We start from the raw sequence: 10,392 nt of genomic DNA, 5'->3' as shown, positions 1-10,392 counted from the left end.
ACCCGGTTAACAACGTCCAACAACGAACGCTCAATTCAATCCTATTTCAACGACGGTGCAGAAATCTTCAAAGACGATAAAGAACCGCTGGAACGCTGAAGAGAACCTTCGAAAAATATTGTACAGGATTTGATATAACGGCCAATGATCTCACGTAATTTTATTCCGTGATTTTAGGCAACGTATCAGCAAATCTCAAATCACGTAGTAAAGGAAATAAATGCCGTTTAAAAATAAACAAGGGGTATTAAAGGAAATTATATAATATATTTTGCCAAGTTGGCAAAATTGGATCTATCTCAAAAAGGGGAAAAAATTTTGGATCTACCTCATAAGAAAATATGAACAAGGGGGTTATCCCTAATAAACCCTAATTAAATTAACTTACATATAAGTAGCATAATTATCATTAGAGTAATTAATTCATTCCTAATTAACGTATGTTTGTGATGCAGGTAACACCACCCTTTACCCAATTGGAGAAGGTTTTTTGAGGAACAAGAATTTATTTAAACTTAAGACTCCAAATCGTTAGGAAGCAAAACGCCTTCCGTACAAAGAGAGAAGTGCATGCCTCGTGGCAAGCAAATGGGCTAAAACATTACTCTTACGTCTAATAAATGAAAAAGTGCAACTAGAGAAAGATCGAGTGGAACAGAAACAATCGTCCATAAGAAGCATATGACGCCCTCACCTAGCTTAAGATCAGCGTTGATCGCATCTAAGCAATCACCTTCAATGACAACGGAAATCCATCCTTTTTGAAACCGCAAATTTCATCGCCTCTAGGCACCGCTTGTGCTTCGCACTCCATTGGAGATGGGTGACCTGGAAACTTCTGTACTGCCCAAAGCGAGACACGAACCGCATCCGAGCATTCTGATTGGTAGCTCCAACTCGACAGATCGTTGAGTTTGGCACTATTCCAAAAATGGCAAGTTCTCAGTTCATTCATGCTACCACGCAATGTACGACCTCTATTCCAGGAGAAGTAATAATCCGCAAAATGGGGATATATATGACTGGTGGTGAATCTTCTCAAGACTGGAATTTCATTTGGGACCAAGATTCGGAACTTCATCTGGAGAGCATGCTCGGAATCTCTTCCCACGGAAAATGATTCCGTCCCGTCTGTGTTTCCGTTGTGGAGTCTCTGAAGTATCCCTTGTGCAAGCTGCATGTTCAACACCTCATTTTTCCTTCGATCCGTTTGATCGAAAAATGTCCTTATGGGGTTGGCTATCGTTGATTCACAGTACCCTATCTACGACTACTTTCAATTTGGCTATGGTGATGGCATAGAAAATCTGGGGCTGAGGAACTGTTTGCTGCATGATGGAAACGCTAACATAGATGGCATCTTGGTGAGTTGGTGTGCAGTTTTCTTAGCGGACTATAAGCAACACATGGCACGGTTCACCGCCACTCATAAGGCGCGTCTCTCCTTGCTGCGGGCTGCGCCAAACGTATGATGTATTAAGCTTAATGTTGACGAATGACGCAACTCTGCCACAAGGTAAGCCAACTGGAGAAGGTTATTGGAGTGTTATCGTCGATTCGGAGAATACATGGCGATTTGTGTTCAATTATTATTGTCCGCACATAAACTTTTGACTCCGTTATGCGACATCCGGCGTTACCATCTTAATGAAATACAACTCGTGTGGGCTACATGATCCACCTTGAGATACAGAAAATCAAGGACCACCACCTCAAAACCTCGTCTTAAAATTTATGAATTATTTTAGAGACCCCCTCATATGGAAATTATATATAATTAACCATCAAACTAATTACATCCTTGTGCATACTTCCTTCATTTGAAATTAATTTGGCAGACCCCCCTCGTCCACCCTGAAGTACACTGTACATATAATGCCCTTTTAATATCAGTTTTAAACCCTAGCCCTCACAGTCGTCTCTCTTTTCCTTTCTCAAATATCACCTCTATAGATCTCAAACCGACGAAATTGCTTCCCGGAGTCACAACTCTCTCTTCGGTGGTCGGAATTCGATGGATTAACTACCGTTGGATTCTTCTCGTCTAACTCTATTTTTTTGTGGTAATTTCATTCAATTTAGAGCGCTGGATCTGTTTCTGCAATATTATTTTCAGTCGACGCATATTTCGACGACGGTGGGTCTTGCCGGAGATGTATTTTCTGTTCCGCCAGTACGAATTTGACGGGCTACCCACCGTTGGATTCCTCTCGTCGAGATCTATATTTTGATGTTAATGTCGTTCATTTTTATACTGTCAGATTTATTTCTATGAACTTTTTTCATTTGTGAGCGTGGAACCTTGGGTGGTTAATGGCGGCTAGGGTTTTGGTAGGAGGCGATTGGAGTGAGTCATTGGTGATTTGGTTTAAAATTCGTAGTATGGCCTCTCTCTCTCTCTCTCTCTCTCTCTCTCTCTCTCTCTCTCTCTCTCTCTCTCTCTCTCTCTCTCTCTCTCTCTCTCGATCTCTTAGTGTTTGTTTATTTTTGAGTGTTTTCATGTTTCTTCATTTTTTGTTGATTTGCGCTAAAATATTTTTTTTTGTTTTGATTTTACAATTGCAGCTTAATGAAAGCCATTGATCCTCTCCTTTAAGGTGTCAAAAATTTAGTTGAAGTTATATCTGCTTCAAGTTACAATGTTCAACAGACTATATACATTACTATACATTACTAGTAACACGTAGTTACATATGCATATATTTGTGTATTTTCGACTTGTATTTTATTGGTTTTGAGGTGATTTATAATATAAACATTGAAATTTGTAAAATTTTTGTTGTTGGGGTTTATGAATTTCTTTTGCATAAGTCAGTATTCGTGTGTATACATAATTGATCAACTAAAAATGTGGGATAAAAAAAAAGAACATAACTACGAATTACTATAGTTTAGTACAGTTACATGTAGTTATGTTCAGTACAATAAACATATTGATTTAAAAAAAATTAAATAAAAAAATTAATAAAAATATATATAAATTAAGCAAAAAGGTTTATAAAAAAATAAAAAAAAAAGAGAAAAATAATAATAAATAAATCAGCGAAAATGCTAAAAATGCAGGACCAAAAATGTTGCATGCAGTTTTGGCCGAAAATTGCATATAAGGGTAGTATAGTACTTTCGCCTTTCTAGGGAGTATGTCAAATGATAATTTTAACTTGGGTTTATCTCTAGTATATTTGGTAGCTAGAAGTATATAAAATAACCCCTAAAATTTATTATTGTAATTTGTTTGATTAAACTTAGTAATTAGAAGTGAACGTTCATTTTTTGTTAATAATATCAAATATATATAAAAAATCATGCATACAAAAAAAAGGTTTTCATGTCATGTCAAAACTAAACCAATCACAATTTAAGTATACATATATTTCAACAATTATCATAGTCCTATATTAAAAGTAATACACTATAGGGACAATTTACTATAAGTCCTTCTATGTTACATTTTATGTGAATAAATTCAATCAATATTTATTAAGTCCATTATTTTTATTGTTGCAAAAGTACCCTTAATCAATTCAAATCAAACCCCTCAAATGTCTGAACCAAATCAGATCCCTCAAAATTTCTGTACCAAATCAAATTTCCTTAAACCTCTCTTCTTCTAATTTTAATAAAAAAAACAATACAAATCCGTATATAAATATTGTTTTTCTCTATAAGATCTCTTTCACCTTTTGCTCCGAGTATACATCAATGCAAACGGTCACCGACTCGGGTTCGAAATGTCTAGTTCCGTGTTTTCAATGTCTCGAATTGTCTAGTTCCGCGTTTTAATGGACCACTAAAATTCTTTAACGGGTCGTCTACTTCGTTGGATCTATTTGTGGAAAATTTGAATTGGCTTAATAATTTCCACTATGTTGGATCTACTTGTGGAAAATTTGAACTACGAATTTTAATAATTTCCACTATATTGGATCTATTTGTCACTCGGCAATTTCTACTTTAAGGGAAAGGACAAAAAACATACCACTTTATATAATTCAATAAAATTTGGTTGTACATGGATGTAGTAAAAATAGTAATCACTAATCAATATAATTTTACAAGAGGTGAAATAATTTTGTAACACCTTTTTGAGCTAATAGTGTAAATAAAAAAAAGAAAGTTGTTTTGAACTTGGTTGCAAGTCAAGGGGAACTCAATACATCATCAATTAACGCGCCAAATCCCTATACTAGCTAGCTGCTAGGGGTGAGACTCGATTGGATGTGTCGATTATTGACTTCAAAATAGATCGATAAATCAATTTTGCTCAAATTTGAAAATCATTAACCGATCCACTATAGATGGATTAGTTGAATTTTTCAATCTGATCCAATAAATTGGTTAAAATTTTATTATCTACCAGAAAAATATGATCAGTAATTGATCGATTGCTGGATAAAAATCATTCCAGTCCCAGCGCTACTAGCTGCTACAACGCTAATTCAAGTCCATTAATTAATTGAAGATTTTAACAAGGAATTTAAGATCTCGAAAAAAAATTATGCTATATAACTTGAGTAGGTCGGCCAAAACAGTTGAATAACAACAGAAAAAAAAAATTATTTCTTATAATTGAAACCCTCTATGCTATTTGGCTCATTTGATAAAAAATGATGTAATTAAATATGATATGGTTGTATTAAATATATGTTCATATATTACAAGTGATGGTTATTACTTATTACTATTTTATATTTATATTTTAATAACATTTTTAGAATTTGTGATTTCCCAAAAACTTTCATGTATAATAATTAATGTTACCAAATAAATAGCTATATTTGTCATACCATTTGTAATGTTGGAACATTGTTGTGGCGGACAAATTACGAGTTCAACGATATTATCAACATATAAATTAGTCGTAATTAGTAAATGTCAAAATTAATCTAATATACCAAATTCGGCCATTAGATACTACCAATTTACCAAATCTTAAATATTGGCCTAAAGCGTAGGACCATGGGTGCAAGTTGGAACGGAATTTCCAATTTTCGCCGGTTCCGATTCGAAAAGTTCCGATTTTGTAACATTTTTTTCATTCCGACTTCCGATATTCCGATTTCCGATTTTTTTCGATTTTTTTGGATTGGAATTGTAATTATATAAAATAAATTTGGAATTTCCGATTTCCGATCGGATTTAATTCCGAAATATATTCCAAAAAAAACCGATTCTTTTACGAAAAATACACCTATAAATAATATATATTATATAGTATTTATTTTCCAAAAAATGCACCTATAAGTTTTGTTTTAGGATTTTGACGTAATGAATTGTTGTTAGAAGTTTTATTGGATATTATGTTGTGTTTATTTTTTTTTTATTTTTTTTTTAACTGAAATTTAGTAGTTATTAGTTTTACTTTTATCGACGTGCATGTTCTTATTTTTGAAAAATTATGAATATTTTAGAAAATTTCGGCTAAATTTTTGAATTTTAAAGCTTATGTGATTTCCGTTTTTTTTTTGCGAAATTCGAAATTTCCGGGCCTTTTGGAATTGGAATGAATTTTTAGATTCCGAAAATTTTGGAATTGGAATTGGAATTGATTTTGTATAACTTCCAAATTTTTTTGGAAATTTTTCGAAAAGGCTAATTTCGATCCGATCCATCCGATTTTCACTCCTACGTAGGACGATAACTTAATAGTTAATACTCGATAAATTAATAATCTTAATTAAATAATATTTCTTTTCGATCTTGACTAGATAAAAACGTACTAAATTATTAGTTCGGTAATTAAATATTTCGCTAAATTAATAGAGTTTTGTTACGCCTGACTGTATTAGTTTACAGACATGCTATTTTGACCGTCAAAATATCTTATTTCACAACCAAAATAAATATATTTCATATTTTACCCATTTCTTCTTCTTTCACACACTCTGTACAAATTAAAAAATCTCCATCACCAAACTAATTAGTATTCACAAAAAAACTCAACCATTTTCCACTAGAATCTTTACCACAAAATCGCCTCTCCACTTTAAGTTAACGATACCTTCCTCAGAGAAAAACATCCGAACGTCAAAAAGAACAAGTATTCACGTTCTTGGAAAAAATAAATTAAGAGCACTTGTATAGAGGAAAAAAATAATATTTTTTTTTTCTTCAGTGGATTAAAATTTGAAAAATGGATTACTTTTCATTCAGCTCAATCCACCCAAAAACAAATTCAAATTGGACAATTATTATAATCTTGTTTTACCCTTTCATTTTTAATTTTGGGAAGAACGAACCATCGACTAATGATATAAAACTTAAAGTTCACAATTTTGTTGTGCGAAATCGGATAAAATTGCTCTATTACATTAACAAAAGTTACATAATCTGCAAGTCATATGTAAAATAAAAAAGAAATAACTTAGAACATATGAGGATCACTGTATAAAGAATCTTGACGGATGAATGATTATCTCAATCAAAAGATTCGAAGCAGACTTACACTTGAAATATTTGAAATGAGCGGCGATGGGATTCGAACTCATAACCTTTCATGTAGTCTGCCTCTGATACAATGTTAAATGACCATCTCAACCTAAAATTTACGCAGCTACTAAAATATTCATTAATATACTAATATCTCCAATATTAAGCCATTTAATTTCATTTTAATTATTTATGCTTCGACTATGTTTCTTACCTTCATCTATAAATATCACAAAAAACCACCATACATTATTACACATTCCACCAAAAAAAAAAGAAAAAAAAAAAAGAATTATGGGCAGTAATATTTTACTATTTGTTGCAACATTATTCCTCTTTGAACTGATATCAAATACCCAGGGAGGAATAGTAGTGTACTGGGGGCAAGACGAGAGAGAAGGTCTACTGAGAGACACGTGTTCAACTGGTTTGTACAAGATCGTAAACATAGGATTTCTGTCCACTTTCGGCAATGGCCAAAACCCTCAGCTCAACTTGGCCGGACACTGTGACCCCGCCGGCGGCGGCTGCCAGAAGCTGACGAACAGTATCAGGCAGTGCCAGAGCCAAGGTATTAAAGTCCTCCTCTCCATCGGCGGCGGCGATGGAAGCTACTCTCTGACGTCGCCGGAAGATGCCAGACACGTGGCGGACTACCTGTGGAACAATTTTCTTGGAGGAAATTCTAATTCCAGACCACTTGGTGATGCTGTTTTGGATGGTAATACTAATATACTAAATTACTAATATTATTATTATTTTTTAGGAGCCCTTTTTGTTATCTATAATTAATTATTTCCTTTTACTATTTCAAACACTAAGAGGCGTACCGGGATGAGTTAGATGCTGCATCTGATTATTTACAGTTGGTGGATTTGAAAAGTATATTTGATTCACTAGTTATTCAGTAAGCGCGCGCGCGCGCACACACACACATATATATATATATATATATATATATATATATATATATATATATATATATATATATATATATATATATATGTGTGTGAATGTGTGTGTGGTTATGTTTAGATTTGTCGTTCAAATCCACCCAATTAGTGTAATAACCAGGTGTAGCGTCTAATTTATCATTGGGTGGATTAGATGATAGACTATTATTTCTTAGTAAAAACTTATGGACAAGTCTGGTTTAGAAAATTTATGGTAGAAAACTTTAGGCGTCTTTGTAAAAGTTTTTAAAAATAGATTATAAGTTATTTTTTTTTTCTTTTTTTTTTGCAAATAATCTTTGTTTAGGTGTTTGCAATACAAGCTTTTGTTTTGTACTTCTCTTAAAATTAGTTGTTTCAAGCTATAATTTTATAACATCCATGTACCAGTTTTTTTCTAATTTAGAGTGATTTTACTGATTGTTTGTGAAGACCCCTAATTTTTAGAAACTTTTAGAAATAAACATTTAACCCCAACTTAACTTACAATCATAAACTTCTACCTTTTAAATATTTTTTTGTAAATACCACCTTAATCGAGAAAATTGCCTCCTCTAATGTATTTTATAAACAACAAATTATAAGTTGTTCGATTCAATTTTCTTTTTAAATTAATAAAATTACACGTACTGAATCGGCCAATTGTACGACAAATAGTTATATAAGATTTTTGTTTTTCACAAAGTGATATTGTTTTGATGATGATATAAAATTGTTGCAACTTGTCCATCGAGAAAAATAAGAAATTTATGTGTGTGATTCGTTGTATATAGAAGGATAATTTTTAAATAAAAGCAAAGTTCATCAATATCTCTAATAATAAATACAGTAGAACTTCGATAAATTAATACTCGATAAATTAATAACCCCGCTTAAATAATAGTTTTTCTCTGTTCCGACTCGGTGAAAATATGTCAAATTATTAACTCGATAACTTAATAATTCGCTAAATTAATAGAAGTTTTCTAGTTTATACTGAATTAATTTATAGAGGTTCAACTGTCGCCCATATAACCTCCCTGATATTTCAAATGTAATTAATGCTTCTACCGAACCATGTCATAAATATTTATAATTTATTGGTTTTACCCACCATGTTTTAAATATTAATACAATGCATTATTATCTTAAAGAAAATATCGTGTATCATTTTTCTCTATATATTGCACCGTATCATTTATCATATCGTATTGTAAGATATTTAACTACTAAAAATAGTACAAAATATATATCATATAATAAAAATACAATAAACATGTAAAACATAATGTTTTAAAGTCATACCATTCATTTAAAATAGATATAAATTAATTTTCAGAATTAAATTATTAACTAGGACAAAAGTGATAGTTTTTAGAAATACTATTGTCGGTTATATTACCTTTGCTAATATATATTGCATTTTGTTTTATGTGACGTTGAACAAATTTGTCACTGCAGGCATAGACTTCGACATTGAAAAAGGGGAAGACCACTACTCCGACCTCGCAGGAAAGCTTTACGAATACGGCCTAAGTGGTAAAAAAGTGTATCTAACGGCAGCCCCACAATGCATATTCCCCGATCAATGGCTAGGAAATGCCCTAAAAACGGGTCTATTCGATTTCGTATGGGTCCAATTTTACAACAATCCACCATGCGAGTACACCACTAGCGATCCGAGCAAGTTCAGGAACTCGTGGAATCAATGGACCTCTCAAATTCCGGCGAGAAAAATCTACATCGGGCTTCCGGCATCCAAGGCGGCCGCCGGAGATGGATACGTTCCTAAGCAAGTACTTATATCGCAAGTTCTTCCGTTTGCAAAGGAGTCCTCCAAGTATGGGGGAATTATGCTTTGGGATAGGTACAATGATATACAAAGTGGATATAGTCTTGCGGTTAAGGACAGTGTGTGAGTATTGGGAGCTTTGGATATTTTTAGTTTGGAGTGGTTTGATAATTAAATAAAAGGTTGCTTTGTTTCGGGCTTGCATGATTTGAGCAAGTGCCCTTTTGTTGTAATAAACAATAATTCTACTTCGTCGATGACTGTTTGCAAAAGCTTATTTAAAAGTAGAAGTTATAGATTGTGACTTAAGTTGGTTTTAAGGTGGTGTTTGTAAATGTTTATTTAAAAGTAGAAGTTAGTGATTGTGAATTAAGTTGGTTTTAAGTGATTATTTCTAAAAGTTGTGGGAATTTGCAAATATTCTGGAAAATGAACTTAAATATAAAAAGCAGGTCTAGGGATGCTTTTAAAAATATAATTTAAAGTAGCTTAATTTAAGAGAACCAAAAGCTAAAGCTAATCTTAAAAACACATAAGAACAAATATAAGCAAAAAGAAAACTCATAATCACTTTCAAAAAGCTTTTGCAAAAGTGTTTATTTCTAAAAGTCGGGGTGGTTGTAAATTTGCTGAAAAATAAACTTAAACAGTAAAAGCAGAGTCATCGTTGCTTAATAAATTATAGCTTAAAGTTGCTTATTTTAAGAGAAGCAAAAACAAATTTTCATTTTGCAAACACTTAAAAATAGACTATGAGCAAAAGAAAGAGTTTATAATCTATTTGTAAAAGCTATTGCAAACCCCATTCTAAGTTTGGTTTATCACATAAGTGTTCTTAAATTTTCTGAAGTAGAATTCAGGTTTTGTAGAACCCTACTTTGGGCCTTACGCGAAAAACGTGTGCTATAGTATATGATTTTGCTGATGATTCAAAAAGTAGTGCAACAATTTTTTAATCATCTGTTTCTTGACTAAATAACGGGTAAACATCTTCTATACTACATATTTGAATGTACAAAAAAATGTTAAACTGAAAATTTCAGCTAATTTTGGCAAAACACGTGTGTTAATACTCGATTTTTTAAGATCTTACGAACGATTCAACGAGTAGTGAAAACAAACGCAAACAAGAGGTGCGTTAAGTATGTGCAATAATAGGAGGCAAGTAAAATTAACTCAAAAGACGAACTTGTCTGGAGAAAACTCGATCTGACACTATATAAACAACGAATAAAGATC

The 10,392-nt window shown here is 32.5% G+C and overlaps 1 protein-coding gene across 1 annotated transcript; it reads left to right on the top strand.

The window, feature by feature from the left end:
- Positions 1-6,669: 6,669 nt before the first annotated feature.
- LOC105960786 (basic endochitinase) lies at positions 6,670-9,473 on the top strand. Its single transcript, XM_012984995.2, has 2 exons — positions 6,670-7,150; positions 8,823-9,473. The coding sequence occupies exons 1-2, from the start codon at positions 6,724-6,726 to the stop codon at positions 9,278-9,280; spliced, it is 885 nt and encodes a 294-aa protein (XP_012840449.2). The 5' UTR covers positions 6,670-6,723; the 3' UTR covers positions 9,281-9,473.
- The last annotated feature ends 919 nt before the right edge of the window (positions 9,474-10,392 follow it).

This window comes from Erythranthe guttata, chromosome 14 (assembly GCF_056151865.1).
Source record: "Erythranthe guttata isolate IM_541 chromosome 14, IM_541, whole genome shotgun sequence".
Lineage (NCBI taxonomy): Eukaryota > Viridiplantae > Streptophyta > Magnoliopsida > Lamiales > Phrymaceae > Erythranthe > Erythranthe guttata.
Note: the sequence above shows the minus strand (reverse complement) of the source record. Positions and strands in the feature narration are given on the sequence as shown.

Bases quoted from the DNA above. Each gene is read 5' to 3' on its own strand.
- LOC105960786 (XM_012984995.2), top strand. From the start codon at position 6,724: ATGGGCAGTAATATTTTACTATTTGTTGCAACATTATTCCTCTTTGAA. The intron at 7,151-8,822 runs GTAATACTAATA...TTGTCACTGCAG, and splicing joins TGGTGATGCTGTTTTGGATG to GCATAGACTTCGACATTGAA.